This window comes from Podospora pseudopauciseta, chromosome 4 (assembly GCF_035222475.1).
Source record: "Podospora pseudopauciseta strain CBS 411.78 chromosome 4, whole genome shotgun sequence".
NCBI classification, from domain to species: domain Eukaryota; kingdom Fungi; phylum Ascomycota; class Sordariomycetes; order Sordariales; family Podosporaceae; genus Podospora; species Podospora pseudopauciseta.
The window spans coordinates 3427814-3446331 of NC_085894.1; the positions used below are offsets into that span (position 1 = coordinate 3427814).

The 18518-nt window shown below is 48.1% G+C and overlaps 4 protein-coding genes and 1 non-coding gene across 5 annotated transcripts; 3 read left to right on the forward strand and 2 right to left on the reverse strand.

Moving 5' to 3' along the window:
* Window positions 1-1850: 1850 nt before the first annotated feature.
* On the reverse strand, window positions 1851-2660 carry QC763_406100 (uncharacterized protein; the record flags this gene model as incomplete). The annotated part of the gene is made up of 1 exon (XM_062912249.1): window positions 1851-2660. The coding sequence occupies one exon, from the start codon at window positions 2658-2660 to the stop codon at window positions 1851-1853; it is 810 nt and encodes a 269-aa protein (XP_062766155.1).
* Window positions 2661-3322: 662 nt separating this feature from the next.
* QC763_0070260 lies at window positions 3323-3404 on the forward strand. The gene has a single exon. It is a non-coding gene; the product is annotated as a tRNA-Ser (tRNA).
* A 396-nt stretch (window positions 3405-3800) lies between these two features.
* On the forward strand, window positions 3801-4157 carry QC763_406095 (uncharacterized protein; the record flags this gene model as incomplete). Its single annotated transcript, XM_062912248.1, has 1 exon — window positions 3801-4157. One exon carries the CDS (start codon window positions 3801-3803, stop codon window positions 4155-4157), a length of 357 nt encoding a protein of 118 aa, XP_062766156.1.
* A 3252-nt stretch (window positions 4158-7409) lies between these two features.
* Window positions 7410-8267, forward strand: QC763_001640 (uncharacterized protein; the record flags this gene model as incomplete). Its single annotated transcript, XM_062905322.1, has 1 exon — window positions 7410-8267. The coding sequence occupies one exon, from the start codon at window positions 7410-7412 to the stop codon at window positions 8265-8267; it is 858 nt and encodes a 285-aa protein (XP_062766157.1).
* Window positions 8268-14473: 6206 nt separating this feature from the next.
* Window positions 14474-15679, reverse strand: PCL1 (PHO85 cyclin-1; the record flags this gene model as incomplete). The annotated part of the gene is made up of 1 exon (XM_062912247.1): window positions 14474-15679. The coding sequence occupies one exon, from the start codon at window positions 15677-15679 to the stop codon at window positions 14474-14476; it is 1206 nt and encodes a 401-aa protein (XP_062766158.1).
* Between the last annotated feature and the right edge of the window lie 2839 nt (window positions 15680-18518).

Below are 18518 nucleotides of genomic sequence, written 5' to 3' on the forward strand. Positions count from 1 at the left end.
TTCGAACAATATTCCCCGGTGACATTGACTCTGATAGTGTCTTTACGAGGGAACAGCTCAGATGAAGCGATCCTGTGATGGATGACTATGTCTCCGATAGTGTCTGCAACCAGAACATCGATTGCGATTTCGTTTTGGCGATACAAATGGCATTCGAAAACAACCGACAAAACAGGTATCACCGCCGCAATCTCCAACTCAGACTGGTTTAGTTGCTTCTCGTCCGCGTTCAGCCCCTCCAAGGCCAGGGTTGGGTAGACTAGCTCATTGTATGACAAGTGTGGTGATGATAGATTGCTTTGCAGCATCAAAGTCATAATAATGCCAAGCTCCTCGTAACCGATCCATGACTTCTCAGAGTGCCAGTTGCCATAGTCTGTATCGCGATAGATGGCAGATGAAAAGGAACCGACCAATCGAAGTTGTTTCTTCAAAACCATCGGTTTGTCAGCTTCGAAGAATAGCGTAAGTGATGCCAAGGCTAGCAGGCTCGCCAGCAACGCGGCTATGGTTGATGCGGCCGAAGCTGAGTTTCGTATTTTCAGTTCCTTTATCAAGGTGTGAATTCCTAGAAGCCCACGGAGATTTAAATTCGTAGATGACCGTTTCGACGCGGGTCTCTCGAGCATACCATAGTAAGGTGGGAGGGTGCGTATTTCCAAGTCCAACGAAGCGAAAAAGATATTCAATAGGCTTGTGGCAAAGACCGGTAATATTGTCCAAAGGTAGTTGAGATATTCTTGAGCTTGAATTGCTGGACGGATACCTTGATTGCGTGTTGAGATCTGAAGCAGCAACTCGAGGATCACTATGAAACTGAGAGCCACAAGATAAGCCGGGATACGCAAGTACCACTGTAAGGTAAAAGGCTGGTATGTATGGCAAGGCTTTGAAGTAGAGCGTGCAGGTAGTTGTGCTAAAAGCTTCGACTCCAGTGATCGCCGAGGCAAAGCACAATCCAGCGATGATTTGGGACGATAGACGCTGAACGATGATGCGATCAACTTTGACATAAGTTATGGCGGCCGAGGGGGTTTGAGTCGACTCTATAAGCGTACTGTGTATCAGAAAGGTTGTATGCAAGCGGTAATAGTCTTGTAAATAAGAGGCTAGTGTGGTGTAGTTAAAAATCCATGAAGACTTTGGAAATGCTTCTTGGCCGAGCCCTAGGTTGATCAGACTGACTCCGTCAACGCCCAGATCAATGTCATCAAACCCGGACAACCCAGAAACTCTTGTGATAGAGGGAGGCTCAAATGGCGAGGTTTCGTCAATTATTTGCGGGTGAACGTCGCGAAAAGCCCGACATATATCCCAGGCATGAAGACGACCAAGCCTCCTCATCTGGGACTGTGTTGACAAAAAGGCGTTTTCTTGGCTGCCCGTACCACGGCCACGGTGCACCTGAAGATCGAATACAGCATAACTGGGTTGACAGACAATTTGTTGGCTTTTTCGAAGAACAATAGTCGTGTCGTTGCTTTCAGGAGAGTAGCTGTAAATGATATCGATTTCCAAAACAACCCACACCAACCGTAGATAATCAGCGTATACCTGATGTGTAGCCTGGTCCGCTTTCTTATTATTATCGCTGGGATAAGACTCACATCGGCCAGCCAATACCCACGCGACAACCCTGACCCTAGAAAGGACATATGGCAAGTTCTCTTGCGGCGAGGCTGCTTCCATAGGTACCCGGAATGAAAAGGCTTGACTTGGTATCTTTATGTAGCAATTTGAGGCCCTGAAACTCAAACCTAAGTCAAAGACGCCGCTCAAATTGGACTGGCGAATCATGCTATCTGGGTGGAATCCACTGAGATCTGCCGCCTGGCATTCTAAATTCGAAGTCATGCCTTCGATTTGCGCATGCATCGCAAGACTGAGTCGGGATCGGGCTCAACTAATTGATATACAAAGTCTTGCACGATCCCACGAGGATAGTTCATCCTGTATTTGCGTATGCCGATAGTGTTGAAGAGTGACAGAACCTTTGGGTTTGCCAGACGTGAGGGGTCATCGAGAAAGGAAGTGCGTAGCTCGACAGCGGTGGCGACTTCCATGCTCTTGACTCTGATCATCGAAGACGAAAAGATGGTCATGATCTTGAGGAACAACGATACAACGGTGGTTCCGGCAACAAGGCGATCCCGATTCCGCATCGCTTGAAAGGGTGCGCGGATCCAGAGCGAGGGAAGATAGTCTAATGTAAGACTCTCCTGGACATCCAGCCCAGCTTTCGTGCCGCGAAGTCTGATCCAAGGAGACAAAAATTTTGCGAGGAAGTCGATATAAGACCAGACACCAGTGATAAGTATCAGGAGGGGTGTGGGACCATAGGTCCATATGTAGAGAAATGTACCATTAGCAGACGCTATTTTCAGGCCTTGATGCCTCTCAGAGATGACAAAAATTGTTTCCAATCCGATACCCAATAGCAAATATGTAGCAATGAAGGCGTGAAACATTCGTCTCTGAAGCAGGTATGGGCGCCATTCCCCGTGATCACGCATCTCATCGTGATCGGCACATTCCATTGCGGGTCGGGTCACGTTGCCTGATACTGGGTTTGCAGCGTTTTGTGGCAGTGCACGAGAAAGTTCGAAAGCCGGTGTTCCTGGAGCCAGGTCCTCGATGTTGAAGCCTTGGACGTGATTCATCATGATCTCTCGATTTGTTGCTCTTGTTGTTGGAGAATATGATCCTTGTCTGGAGTTCCGTGGGTCATGCTCACATTTGGGAATTTGCGTCTAAATACGTGCAGATGAACCATGCTGTTCAGAAGGGACTGACCGTCAGGTACCGCTATACTTAGATTGCACCTAAATTGCGATACGAGCAGTTCTCTCTTTGAGCGGCGTGGTACGGGTCATAGGCAAGGCAGATAACCTATACCAGGCCACCGAAAGCATCCGAACACGCATATCTATCTGCAGGGATGCTAACATCCAGTCCTAGGCTGTCACTTTATATGATGCTCCGAATGTGGTGGCGTTAGTAAGCTATAGTGAAAATCGAGGAGATGATCACAGCTATATACTTACCTTAGACCGGTCTAGCCCTTTCACCGTCACTGGACTTAGAGTTGTTATTTCAGGATGTCACAGCAGGAATCACAAATATAGGTGTCGATTCACTGAATAAATTAAAGGCGGCGCATAGGTATACAGCCATCGGGCTACTAAAGCTTTCTAATTGTCCCTCACAGAGGCAGCAACGAAGAAGGAAATTCACTTGTGCAACTTAAAGTTAAAAAATTAAAAAGCAATTTGATCATCACACACAATCTTGTGTGGACAATTGGGAATTTGGCAAAAGCATACGACGCGAGCCGGATTTGAACCGACGCCTCCGAAGAGATGAGATTTCGAGTCTCACGCATTAGACCACTCTGCCATCGCGCCTTAAACCAGGTTTGGATATTTAACCGAGCTAAATTTGGTGCTTACAAGAGCAGTATTTCTGTGATGTCCTCGGGCAATCTCCACAGGAAACTGCCTCCACTTTAGCTCTGACCCACTAGCCTTTGAGCCCCTGAGCCCCTGAATTCAGCCAAAGATACCAATCAATGCTTGTCAAGCTTCAGACAAAGGTCCCACTAGAGTTATGATCACAGACGCAAGGTTGCTCATGCAAGCAAGCACCTGCTAGCTGCTGTGACCCCTCATCATCATGTGACTGGATTGTTGCCTTACGGGCTCGAAACACAGCCACGGAACCAGTGCCATTTCTGATTTCTGATACTCTCAACCCAACGTCTTGTGTTGTGATGCTTGACACCAAACTACAACCTCATCGACATGGAGACCCTCGAGAGCCTCGGCCTCGCAGCCAATATCCTTCAGTTCTGCCAAGCGGTAGGATCATTCATTAACCAGGCCCATGAGATTTACCGTTCAGGCCCGGCCGCACTGGGCAAGGTCAACGATCTTCGCGGTATCTCCAAGGATCTCCATAAGATGCTGTCGGAAATGCCAGAGAATCCGGGGAAAAGAGAGTCCATCATGATCGCATTTAGGGCGCGGTGGAATCGCTCCAAACTTGAGGACTTGGAGAAACAAATCGAAAGTTTTCGTCAGCAGCTTGTTCTTGATGATCTTGTAACCATCAGGTGTGTACCTACTTTGTCTCTCAGTGCCAGGTCCCTTTGGGAATGAGATGACAGATCTAGAAACTTTGCGATGCAGTCACTTCATCATCAGGAGGCCATTCTTCAAAGACTTGACGACGCAACTCAGGTGCCACGACCAGAACAAAGCGCTCCAGCCCACGCGCTATTCCAGCATCTCGCCCACAGAGGAGGACTGAATAATTACGCGACAGACTCTATCCGATGGAAAACTCTGCATAGCTCTACCCTCAATCGTGTCGCCACAGGTCAAGGAGAGATGGTTATCCCCCCAGCGATAGAACACAAGCTTCAACAGCAGTTCTTGTCTACGTTTCTTGGCACACACAGCAAAAATCAACGACAGTCTCAAATCTATGAAGCTCACAAGCGCACATTTGAGTGGATTTTCGACGAAAACGGTGAAGCAGTTCATCCATGGGACAATTTTGTCGAATGGTGCGAGTAGGATTCCCTGCTGTACCGGATTCCAGGCAAGGCTGGCTCTGGGAAGTCAACACTGATGAAATTCACCTCTCAACATCCCCAACTCATGAAGCACCTCCAGGTCTGGTCTAATGGTGCGCCAGTCGCCATTGCTTCGTTTTATTTTTGGGCGTCGGGAACCGCGATGCAAGCATCTTCCGAAGGACTGTTTCGGCCCCTGCTCTACCAATTGCTGGACCAGCACAAACACATCATTCCTAAACTCGCGCCTCCGACATGGGAGGGGACCTATCTATTCGGAGCGCCAATGCCAATGATTCAGGCCGATGACCTGCGAAGAATGCTGGGCTTTACGGTTCGTGAAGTGGGCAAAACCTCGAGGATCTGTCTTATCATTGATGGCTTGGACGAGTTCGGGGGGGTAAAGATGATGTCCCTGACACCATTGAGGCTTTCACCTCGCATTCCATCAAGGTTTGCGCTGCCAGCCGTCCTTGGGTGGCTTTTGAGGAGTCATTCTATTAAAAGCCACAACTGCTACTTCAAAACTTGACTCGTCGGGACATGGAGGAGTACATCCAGACTGTCATTTCCAGGGAAATCCGATGCAGATTTCGGAAGATATATTGCCAAAAACTGAGGAAGATTCCTTTCCCTATCTTCTATATTTACACCCCTCAGTCTTCCAATGAACCTGAAGCATGTAAGCGCCGACAGAAAACAAAATTGGAAAATAAAACGGGCGGTAAAAAATATACGTATTTCGGTATATCGATTTTCTATTTTTAGGCTATTAAGCGGAATATTTATAAAATATAACTTTCTTATATATCTAGACATTTACTATTCCGATTTTTAAAGCCGAAATTATAATTATCTATATCCTATCATAAAGAATACGCCTTAGTAAGGATTTAATCAAAAGACTGGATTACGTTTATATATTTGTATATGTTTATATTAGATTTAGCTCTTACAAAAATAAGGAGGCGAAATAGCGTTTGGTAATAGAGTTAGGTTTAAAGTAAATAATAATAATTTTAGAGGGAGGCTAATATACTTACCTCAATACTAGACGTGGATTTCGTTTACAACTTCCGGATTACTTACGTTTTTTTTTTAAAAAAAAAGGGAAGTAAACAATTAAATCGTTAAATTTTTTTTAAAAAAATATATACTTTAGCACTTTAGAAAATATATACTTATACTTTAAAAAACGTACTTCCTTACTATCTATCAAAGAAAAGTCCGTACTATCTTTCCCTCTATAGCTCTTTAAAATAGAGTCCGTAGCTTTCTTAAAAAACAAGAGTTATATTTAAGATTTTAATTTAAAACTATTATAGTAAAGCAAGTATCGTAGGTAAAGTTATTATATTACTATTTTTATTACCTAAATTATAAGTTAAATCAGGAAAAGAAAAGGAAGGCTCTATTTAGTAAAGCTCATAGAAATTTTATATATATGCTTGGAAGAGCTTAAACTATATAAATAAAGACATAAAGCTTAATAAAATAAGGTTTAGCTTTATATTTACTATCTATAAGGATATAAAGGGATAGTAACGCTTAAATAAGTACGCGATTAAGATTAAAGTATAATTTAACGATTTTTTATATTACTAACTTAAAAGATATTAAAATACAGCTTTTGTTTGTGGATTTTACAGTGTATCTGAACCCTGTATATTACAGGGCCTCAAAAGCAATACGATGGCTTAAATCAGCAGTGTTTAGGGACTGCGGTTACCGGAGCAGAAGCCCGGCCTCCGGAAGCAATCCGAGGTCCCGGAAAGCCGAGCGCTAAGGCCGGTGCCCTGCAGTGGTTAAGCGGTAGCGGCAACGTGGCCTGTAACGTGGCCCCTAACCTTATATTTAGTTAGCGCATTTAGCGGGCGTTCGGGCCCGGGAAACGCGCGTTTAGGCCCGGAAACACGCGTTTAAGCCCGGGAACGGAGTTACCCTCAGGGAGCGAGTAAAGCACCGATGGCCTATAAGACCTCTGCCTTACACCCTATCCACTGTGGTATTGTTTGGTCTATAAGGTTCAATTAATATACTGGTTCACCACATTCATTAGTGCCTCATAAGCCTATGTTACAGTGATTTTCTTTTATATATTATAAGGCGCCGCCCCTATAATCCTCCTTCCTTTAGTGCTACGGCAACTTGTAACGAACTCCTATCTAGAACTTCTGAAAGGGATACTAGTTAAAGGCATTTCTGAACAATCCTGGTTCGGTATAGCTAAATAGTGTACAACAATAGCTTGTCTCAATATAAATACTAAATACCGTGAATACAACTTAAATTACATACTACAGAACTATCTATCTACACCAGCCAGTTCCTCCGTATATATAGACCTTGAGACCCTAAAGTGCTCGTCGTGCTATGCCCTCGATCACTCCTAGCACATTGCATCCTGCAGAGTGCTCGTCGTGCTATGCCTTCGATCACCCCGAGCATCTTGCATCCTGCAGAGTGCTCGCGGGCCTTGGCGCCATAGCACTCTCTGGCCAGCCCTAATTAGCTGTCTCCTGACTTTCCTAATGATTAGCTGGGGACGTCCTGCGCCCCACATACTGCGCGGCCTGCCGTTGGGTTAACTGTGACACTTTACGGTTTACTATCTTTCACATTACCTCTCTTTATTCTTACACGCCTTCTATTCTTAGGGTGCTAAAGTAAAGTCCGCTACGTCCCTGGGCCGCTAGCTTTTCTAATCTTCTCGCCTTAGTAAACTTCTAGTCCTCCTTTTTCTTAACCTAATTAAACTCAACTTTGCATTCCACACGTAACACGGCTATATGAAACTCGCCGTCCGTCAAACTACATCATTTAGAAGCCAGCCATGACCGACTTTGGACCCATCCATGTCGTAGAGCCTCGCGTTCCGCACACCCACACCATCATTCTCCTTCACGGCCGTGGTAGTACCGGCGAAGAATTCGTCGAGGAGCTCTTTCAGTCCAAGCTCTCTACCGGCAAGACACTGCAAGAACACCTCGGATCCTGGCGCTGGGTCTTCCCGTCGTCGGCTGAGTTGTGGAGCACGGCGTTTGAGGAAGACATACCGGCGTGGTTTGAGGCGCACTCCTTGACGGACCCCACGGCGAGACAAGACTTGCAGATGGCTGGGATCAGAGACTCGGTGCGTTACCTGACCCGACTGCTTGGTCAAGAGGTTGACAGGCTGGGCGGTGGCTCTGGCAAGGTGGTGCTGGGCGGAATCAGCCAGGGAGGTGCTATCGGGCTGTGGTCTTTGCTCTGTGCGGGTGCCGACGGCGCAGCCGGACGTCTGGGGGCATTTGTCGGGGCGAGCACTTGGCTCCCGTTCGCTGACGAGCTTGAGCGGCACCTTGGCCGGGAGGCTCAGGCGCAGCAAGACACCACCCGGGCTGCTGACACCGGAGAGGTTGACTCTGATGCTTTTGTGGAGGAGATGGCTGGCGCGACACGGGGGACGCTACGGGAGCCGAATGCTTCCCAGCATAGTTTGTTGTCAGTTCCAGTGTTCCTGGGCCATGGGACGGACGATGCTTATGTGGATGTTAGTTTGGGGCGGCGGGCAGCTGTTGTTCTGGGCAAAATTGGCCTAAGGGTTGAATGGCGCGAGTATTCAGGGGCAGAGCAGGAAGGACACTGGCTTAAGGAACCAGAGGAGCTGGACGATATTATACGGTTTCTGGAGTCCATATCAGCCGTCTAGTACGCATATATAGCCGAAATACAATTGATATAGTTAAGCAATATACTTACTTACTATAACTTAATACTGTTTAGTACGTTATATAACGTTTTCGACGTTGATAAATAGAGCTGATATATTTCCTTAGCCTGCAAAGAGTTGAAAAATAGTTTCCCGAATATAAAGTCAAGTTATAAACACAGATTATAACTAAATCACAATAGGCTTATTAAGTTTCGGATTTTTTCCCCTCTCTAGTTAAACTTATATAAATATGTACACAAAAAAGTATTTTATTACGTATTATATCTCTCGTCTTTTTATTCTTTATATTTTATATACTTACAAAGTAGCCTAATTACTTACAATATACCACCTCGCTTATTACATAAAGAATTCTACCCTTTATATAGATCTAAACTCCTCCACTTAAATTTTTTTTTAGAGAATTTTATAAAAATTAATATTTGAGATTAAAGTTATAATTTCCTTAAGAAATATAAAGCTACTACTTTACTATCGGTAGTATATCTCAGTTACAATCTTAACGCTCTTTATATTATCTCTATTTTACATCTTTATTAGCCCTAATATCTTAAAGAGTACGGTTATTATAAAGCTATATTTCGCTATAAAAGATATATATAAAACTTCGTCCAAATAAACTATAATACCTTTCTCGGCTTATTTAAACAGCTATAGTAAAATATTAAACTAGTATTTATAGAGATATTAATAGAGATTAAGGTCGGCCGTTAGCGCGCGGTACCAAAGGAAAGATATTTAGACTTTATATTCCTAAATACTTATTATATAAAAGATTATATAGTAAACTAGGGTAATAGTACTTACGTTAGTTTATAGTATTTATTTTAGGTACGGAATTTGAATATAGATCTGAGACTTTATCGCCTTACTTTTAATTATCTCTACCTATCAGTAATATACCAACTTTATTAGAATGAAGGTGCTTTTAGTAGAAAGGCCGTATAGTAAGGTTATTATGGCGATACAGAAGTGCCGGTTTTAAGTCTAGATGGATTTATTAAGGACTCGTTCCCTCTACACATTAAAAGCCTAGGCATGCTCCCTGACCCGACTGAAGATTTTGTGGTCGATTACCGCTGGCTTCACCGTCGAAAGCTTTGGAATTTAAACAACTGAAAATAACCTTGGAAAGTCAAGAGAGCATTGGCGGTTGGAGGCGGGGGTGCCGCTTGTTCCTTAACGACCCTCCCTGTAAGTGAGTCCGAAAACGGCAAAACATTTCCCTCGACCGGAAAGAACACTCAGTCCGCGCTACGAGGTAACCGTGGTTTTAGGCGCCTTCGAGCGCGCGAGCCCGACTTTGCGGAGCAACTCGCGAGGAATATTGTGGACAAGGCTGATGGTGTCTTCTTATGGGTGTGTCTTGTTGTGAAATGGCTTTTGACCGGACTGAACAATGACGACCGAATCAGCGATCTCCAAGGAAGGCTGGATGCCCTGCCTCTTGACTTGGAAGATCTCTATGACGCAATCATCAAAACATGGTATACCTTTTACTTTAAACATGCCGCTCAATATTTTGAATTGAAAAAGGCACACATAGGCGTGTTAGAAGCGCGAATCCTGTTTCTCGCAGACACAGAAAATATTTCTCATGCCATCGAGATGGACAATCAACTAATCTCACAGGAGGAATATGATTCGCAGCTTTCTACAATCGGGCGGCGCCTCAACAGCCGTTGTATGGGCCTGCTCGAGGTAACCAGTACTGGAGATGCTTTGCAGCCACATCCAGTTGAATACCTTCATCGAACTGCCAAGGGTTATCTTAGGAGACACGATGTCCAAGCTCGGCTGCAGGCCGCCACGGAACTGTTCGATCCATTTCTGCAACTGTGCGCAGCATACTAGCTATCTATAAAATCAATGCCCTCCTACATCACCGGGCAAGATCGGAAGATTGATATCACGTTGCGGGCCCTCGGGGCTATGGTGTCCGCCCGGTGGGTTGCGACAGGAAATACTGAAATCATGGTAGAGATTCTCGACAGGGTGGCACATCCTTTGGAGAAAGAGGGTGTTCTTCACAATCAGGAACGATCTCCTTGGTGGCCAAACGCTACCTTACCCTGGTTCAATCACTTCTTGAGCCACCAAGGTTTTCTATCTCATGTCATAAGGGAAAATGTGACAGAATACGTCAGAGTTCGCGCTGGGAGATCTCCACAAGCCCCGTCCCTTCTTCTCATCGACGCAGCCTACAGCCGCCCAGACCCCAGCGTCAACATGTTTCAGTTGCTGTTGGATTTAGGCGCGGACATTAACTTCGAGCTATTGTCGCAAGGCGCTAATACCGGATCGGAAACTAGGTGTACAGTGTGGTCTGAAATTCTAGTAGCGTTTGTCTCGCGACAATTCCCAACCATGGAAACAATGAATGTAGAGAAGATATGTAGGGTATGGATTCCTGTTCTCCGGCTTTTGTTAGAAATGGGGGCGCCTGTTGAGGGACAAGTTCGGGATTCCTTACAATCAAGGTGTGCTCTTCTGTTTTCACCACATTACAATATGGAACGACTGTTCATAGGACTGCGACTGCTTCAGGTAGGTAACGAGGAGGACGCATTCAAGTTGCTTTGCAGGGAGCTACAGAGCATGCAGGAAGCAATTTCGTCAAACATCTCGTCAGAGGGAGAAGAAGGTGGATAATACTTAGGTTGTCTTCACACTGACATCTTAACAACTGCGCTATCTAGTTACCAATGTATCGGCTTAATATCAGGTATCTCTAGCAACAGATCTACGTGTGTTCAATACTCGGAAGCTTACGATAAATGTTATGAAAGCACATTACCCAAGTTTTTAGCAATACCAGTTCTGTGTTGCAACCCACCTCACACATGTGTGACTTAGGTACCCCATGTAGAGATTATTCATCTATCTGTGACTATAGATTGGGCAGCATAAATGAGGGAAATGGTAACTCTAGCCATGGCGAGTCACCGAAGACACTCGGCTAAGAACAGTGCAGGATAAACCGACAGACACCTATGTTGGTTCATCTCGTTGACCACCCTGATCATAACAAAAACACCGACCCAGTTCTCAAATACCGTTGGAAATCTCCAACCTTGTCATCGACATCGATATGTTACCTCGGAACCTTGAGTAGGTACCCTAACTATTCCCTCTGGAAACCATCGCTCAATCCTTTAGTCTCTCAGTGCTGGCGAATCTCATGCTCATACGACTTTGCATGACCCGAGTAGTCAGAAACTCTTCATTGTTGGACTTGGCCACACAAACAAGCCTCATAAGCAGCCCCCAATGTCTGCAAAAAGACCTCATGTGGCGTAGAGCACAATCGAACCAATTTGTCGGACCGATGAGGCAAATTGGTTCCTATTCCTCAACTACAGCGCGATGGAATGATGGCTGGCGGCACAAACCTTCTAGAAAAGACGCCGAACAAACAAACCTTCCGACCATATGTCGTTAGGCTGGGCCGCGGTCGTAGGATCGCAGTTGGGCAGTCTTCAAGTGCTTAACCGACCCCGAAGGACGTAGGATGGCGTGCATAACTCCAGCAAACATGTGAAAATAGTGTCTGTATGAACAAAAATAAGAATCATGAGATATTATCCATTCCTCAGGAGGAGCAACTGAAACAAACCTCGCCAGTTGTGTGACCTGTCCACTCATCATGAGCCATTTCATCTTCGTCGCATGATGTCCTCTGCTGTCGTTCGGAAGGATGACTCAGCCAGGGCTGCCAAGCCTTTAACCCCTCTGCACGAGCCACACAGTGCACGCTGTTCCACAGTGACTTCCAGCATCCAACTCTTGGCACCACTCCAGCACTCTGATGCCCCGAACATCACGAGAACACGGAACAGCCCACGCCCGCATCAAAGACGATATCGCCTCTGTCCCCAACAAAAAAAAAAACCAGGCTCATATTGCTGCGGCATTGTTGACACATCAATTACGAAGTTATCGCCTCCACTTCGTCGTCATTATCAAATCCAAGACCCAAGCGATACGAAATCGATATCTCCGTCCATTCCGTTCCGGCTGCAAATCCAGATCTGTGGCAGTGCTTCGCCTCCCACCTGCACACTTGCGCGTTTTCCTACCAGTTCGCCCTTGTGGCTCATATCGAATTTCTTCCCCCCCTATCGGATGAACAGGGTAGAAATGCAAGGCACATCAAGTTGAGGCCACCAATCGCTGTTATTCCATCCAGTCTCCCTCCCCCCAAAAAAACTGCCTGTCATCCTTATCGGTATCACTATCACCCATACCCCGCGTTGATAGGCCCCTCGGTGGGTAGGTAGGTTGACAGAGTCATCGCCGTTAGCTATCAACTTGCGCAAGTGAGAAAGCCACCAAAAGCCACTTACCAACGCGATTGTTGGAGGTTATCATACCGAGATCCTGTTGTCATGTTTCCGCTAGTCTACGGCAAGGTGAAACGGCTGCACAGAGAGGAAAGTTGAAGAGAGAGAGAAGGGGGTTTTGGCGGTATGCATTCCCGAAACAGAAGCCCCCCCTGGTGTAAGTGGCTTCAGGGGCTCAGGGGGTGGGTGCGCAACACCACAACAAAGATGATGCCCATGGTATTGTATCCAAGCGCACTTGCGAGGGAGAGCACGCCGCATTTTCATCAGCCTTCTGATGAGTATGGGACATTCACTGGGGCAGGCATTTCTGACTCTACCCCAAAAGTGCAGATTGCCTGCCTGAAGCCCCAGGTCCAGTAGAAAATAAGATGCTGACCACCAGCAATACCACAATGTCATGCATCGCTTACATGCCCACTCGACAGTACAATGGGTGCGTAGAGCCTATCTGCCTCAGGGGCTTTTATTTTTTTTGCAAAAGTGACTGATGCCAACTACCTTGTTCAGTACGATATGCCCAGTCAGCCACGACGACAACTACTGAAGCCACTGCAGAGAACTTGAGCCTCAAATGTCCATTTCCGTTGTTACTCCCCCATCCCGGAGGCTGACGTGAGGCTCTTTTCTTTCTGCACATCCCTCAGACTGGAGTTTTGACACTTCACTGTAAGACAAGCACCCCCAGCCCCCCCGGGCCGGGCAACAAGGCTTCTTTCATCATAGGCCCAGTCTCGCAGCCCCGGACCGAAAAAGTGTAAATGCCGGAGTTTGTGTTGTCGTGGCCAGCATGCTGGTCTGGGGGGCCCAGGCAGGCCGGCCGGCTCATCACACAATTGACTTTTTCGGATGCGCAAACGATCAATAACAAATGGTTCGGGCAAACGGGTCATTACCCGCAACAATTACGACAAATGCATCTATGGCAAGGTAGGGATCTGAACTTTGCGGTCGCGGTGTCGTGTCGTGTGGTGTGCGGGGTAACAACATTAACAACAACAACACCAGCGATATTCTGACGTGGCATCTCTAACTTACCTACTGACCGGATAAGTAAACAACCCAATCAATCATCCACCCACCCCCATCCATCCCTGCATTCGCTAGCACAGCTCAAGGGCAGAAAGCTTCAAGATGAATGACCCCCAACCAACCCAACCACCTGATTTCCCGACTGTCTGGCCCGGCGGTCAGCATGATAGGTCTGGAGACCTCCAACCTGATGCCCAATAGACGAAGCGGAGTTGGAGTGTGGGAGTTTATGCACAATTGCGAGGGAGGGTGACCGCCCTTCCCCAAGTGATCCATCCATCCCCTCACTTTCACTCCTCCCGAACCCGAAAACAAGCAAGTGTGTGTGAATTATCTCTTTGCCATTATTCTCTTCTTTGTATGTACCAATTCAGCAGACATGGACAAAAAATTATCTTTCGTTGTGATGTAGTTCTCGGTATTAATCCCTCCCCCACCGCCCCTTGGTACCTATTTGCCCTCTTTATGCTGGAAATGCGAGAGAGAAAAAAAAAGGCCAGGCTGTATATGTAGTTTCCGATGAGACACAACGACAAAAAAAACAAAGAAACTCCCCTCCTGTACCAATGCAAAGATATAATTCCCGCCTGCCCCGTTCCCAAGTTGTGAACGCCAATGTGCTTGCTTCCTTTCCCGTTCATGCCTGCCACCCAAAATAAACACCCTCGCGTTCTTTTCTCCCAAAGCGGGAAAAAAAAAAAGAAAAGGAAAGACTCCGCCTTTTAATGCTGGTTTTAAGTAGAGAAAAAAAAATGAAAAAGTCATCGCGGTCATGATTGTGTTGTGTTGGCGAGGGAAGTAAAGTGCTCATCGCACACTAACCCCATTAAACATCCTCCCAAACATCTGCTTCATCCCCCCCTTCTTCACCCTCCCCTCCCCAACCACATGATGACCCGAGCTCGGAACCTCATACGGCAACAGCTTCTTGGCAGCGACCTTGCGTGTATACTGCTGGTGTGAGTGGACAGTATACATCGCATCCTTCTCCGGCACGCAAGGCAAAACCTCCACCTCGGAACCATACAACCCATCCTGCTGTCCCGAGTAAATATACGGCTCCCCTCCCCTCGGCACACCCAAATCATGCTCCTCCTCATCATCATCACCCTCGGGCGTAGTCGCCCTCGAAGAGCTCACACTACCGGCATACGACGAGCCTGACGAGTACAACCCCGGAGGCGACGGCTCCCTCGAATACCCCCTCGACCTCGAACTCCCCCTGCTCGAAGAAGGAGTAGCAGCATAAACCTGCTCGGCAGAAACGGCAATCGACGTCTCCCTCGCAACCCGGATCCACTCCTCTTCCTCTTCCTCAATCTCCATCCTCCTCTGCCTCTCCATCTCCCTCTTCGCAGCGTGGCGCACCTCCCTCGCGTGGCGGGCCTCAATGTCATACTTGATCGGCGCAAGGAAGTGGTCTAATTCCCTGTACAAATCCTCCTCGGTGATCCTCAAATCCCAATCGAGCAAAAACAAGAGCTGCTTCTCCATCAGGTTGACCTCGGTTCTCGAAAAGCCAAAGTTGTACACCTGGGTGGTGATGTAGCTGTAGCTAGCCCAGTGCTTGTTCTTGGGGGAGCTGTCGTTGAGGTACTTGGCCGCGAGGATGAGAGCAGCAAGGAAGATGCGGTGAGTGGTGCAGCGGAGTCCCTTGGCCATGGGTTGGAGCCGGGACCGGAGCCGGTTGAGGTAGACGAGGGTGGACATGAGGGTCGGCACCTGGACGTTGGAGGTGATGACGAGCTGGGTGATGAACTCCTCCAGGGTGGGCAAGGTGCTGTCTTCGCTGCGGACCGCTCTTGGCGGTGGTGTCCTGGGTGGGGAGGGATATCTGGTTCTGGTTTCTTGAACGGGTGGTACCATCATGGTTGGGTCGCACGTGATAACGCCGGAAGCGGCGCTGGCGAGGTACCTGATCATTTCCTTGTCGACTCTCTTGTAGATAAAGGTCTCGAGGGCGGCAGCGTTGAGCTCAGCAGTGCCGAGGTAGGTTGATGGTATCGACTCCATGGCGGTGATGTGAAGATGTGTGTGTGTGTGTGTGTGTGAGAGAGAGAGAGAGAGAGAGAGAGAGAGAGAGGTGTGACGTCGATGTGGTGTGTGTTGGCGTGTGTTGGCGACAGTTGACGAAAGAGAAACAAAGTACCCGACTGTGTCTCTCTTTGACTGTCTTGTTGTTGATGGGGATAGTGAAATGCAATGAAAGAGATAGGATGACGAAATGGAGATGTCCCTGGAGTTAAGTATAAACTCAACAGAGGCGAACCCGGAGGGAAGACTCCACACAGGGGTCTGTTTAGGGAAAAACAACAAAGTACACAAATGTTGGGGTAGCGGCCGTGGTGTTCCAGTAAAGGCCGGCTTCTACAGGGGTGCCTGTAGCTGGGGTGTGCTGGGGTGTCTCAGTGGCTTTGTTGCCCAAGTGCTCAGTGACGAGGCTGAGCTCCAGGCGGACAAGGATGGCAGGGGTTGCAGCGGCACAGGGGGGTGCGTGGGCACTCTGGGATGTTGTGGTGGCCCGCTGTATCGGTCGGGACCGGGGATGGGCGCGCGATCAGCGGCTTCTGGGCTTCTGGGGCCTCTAGGCTCGTCTGGATTGCTCTGCGATCTGATTGCTGAGGCCAAGAAAAGCCGTCGACCAATCAGGACTGCAGTGGGGGAACCCCGTTGTTGACCAAGAGTCGAGGCAGGCGGACAAGTCCGTATCGCAAGCAAAAAAATAAAATCGAAACGCCTCGGAGGCAAAAGGAAACCAGAAGAGACAAGTCTTCCTTCGGTTTTCTTAAACACGAACAAGCTGGAAATGACAAGTCGCAGCTTGACTGGCGCGGTGGCGATCCCGGAATAAGTGGGGAAAGCTGCCGAGGTTTGGGGCCGGGTCTCGGAGGCCGGCTTCTGCTGGTTTGCGTGGTAGCAGGTGCTGGAAATCCCAAGGGAATCAATCCACTAGAGAATTAGCAGAACAGGCGGTCGGGGTGCACGATCGGCAGCCGATTGAGTCAGCGGATGTTGACAGGGCCTATCCGTGCTCACGTCGTGGGGTTTTCGAGTCGAGCGTTTGCTGCGGTCTGATGTCGGGGTCGAGACTGGTCGATGATGCCGAGCAATGCCGGTGGAGTATTGATTATGTGTTAAATGAGAAATGCAAATGCAATCAATATGGATGCTCCGAGCCGGCGGATGCGTGAACAAATTGGGAAATGCACAAAAATAAGAAAAGGGCACCGGGAGGAGAGCACTGCTGCACACGTCTGGCTGGATATTCTGAACCTCGTCCTCGTGGGCTCCGAACAGGTTTTAATATCTTGTCGACGGAATTAAAGGATTGCGGGTCTGCGCGGTAAGGCGGTAGAGCGGTAAACTAGATGGCTGGTTGGACCAGGGGGTGTCAACAGTCGCGCGCCAAAAGGCTAGGTAGGTAGCTGTCCGTCTGTCTGTCTGTCTGCCTGTCTCTGCTGCCGCTTGTCGCTGCGTTCGAGCTGTCGCCCAGTACCACTTGTCAATCGGCGCTCTGGGGGCCATTGATTCGTGCTCGTCGCTCCTCTGCTCCTGTCGCAACAGTCGCAGCGGCAAGCGGGGGGCGAAGCCGGTGGGGTCTTGGCCAAACAAATACCACAGTACAGAATAAAAAAAGACAAGCGACTCACTCACCATCAATGTGCGGTAGGTCCAACGGGACGGGCTGGACTGCCAAACACTCCAAGGGTTTGTTGGCAAAGGATGGGCACTCGACGGGCTTCCTAGTGAGAGGCAGAGGAGAAATAAGCTTCTTGTTTGATCGGTAGTATGATGACAAGATAAAATAGGTGGCCAAGCGGCAGCCTTGGCACTGGATTTCGGGTAGATGCACTGTTGGGGTCTGGTCGATGCAGTTTGGTGGCTGGTGGACCATATAAGATTATCGTGTTACGGCCTGGTGTTGATGATGATGCCCATGATGACGGGTGCTGTCATGGGAGTTTTTGTAGGCTGCAAAGATGGCACCATGCACGCATCCAGGCTCCAGCGTCCTCGCTCACTCAGGGAGAGGGGAAATGATGGACTGGCACAACTTACAGAAGGGAGCGTGTGATAAGGGAGTGGTGGCAAAGAGTTCCAGTTTCCCCCTTCTTTGGTCAATGGAACCGGGTTGAAGCACGAAAGGGAGGGGAAACAGCCGAGTAGGTCGTCAATATAACTCTCCAAAAGATGGACGGGACAAAAGATGGGATTGTGGATTCCAGAGCCGAAGCAAAAGGGATGACAGGTGACACTTTATTAGGCACAAGGAACATTCAACGTGGCCGTCACCGGCATCCAAGCACCCGACCCAGGGAGATGCGTGGGACCGAGTCATAGGGATAGGAGATATCTGCAGCTCAGTTGGCGAGCATTTCCCCTGTGCCCTTCCACCCTTCCGCCCTGAAAAAGGCTGGTGCCACCCAGCTTTGGCTGGCTGTAGGTGTGCATTTGATCCATGCCTATATCCACGCGATGCATAACTCCTGAGATGAATGGTTGGCCAGCTCTTGGATGCCAGACTTTCGAGTTTGCCAGCGATCCGGGTTGCGGCCGATGTGATTGGCCCGTTGCATCCTCAACGCCCGGACATGAAACAAGAGGGGTTGTGTTTCTTCTTCCACATGGGAGGCGATTTCAGGAGACGGAACTGTTCGAAGATGCTGATAGACATAGGATATTCCCTTGTAGCGATTGGGCTTGGGTTCCTGCCGTTGTGCTGATCTGCCTCTCAACTGCACTTTACATGGCGAACACTGTGTCGTGCGTTTGAGGAGTCGCAGAGCATAGCTGTTCCAAGCCCAATCAGACCGCATTTGCGCCGTCAACCCGAGATATTGGACCAGACTGC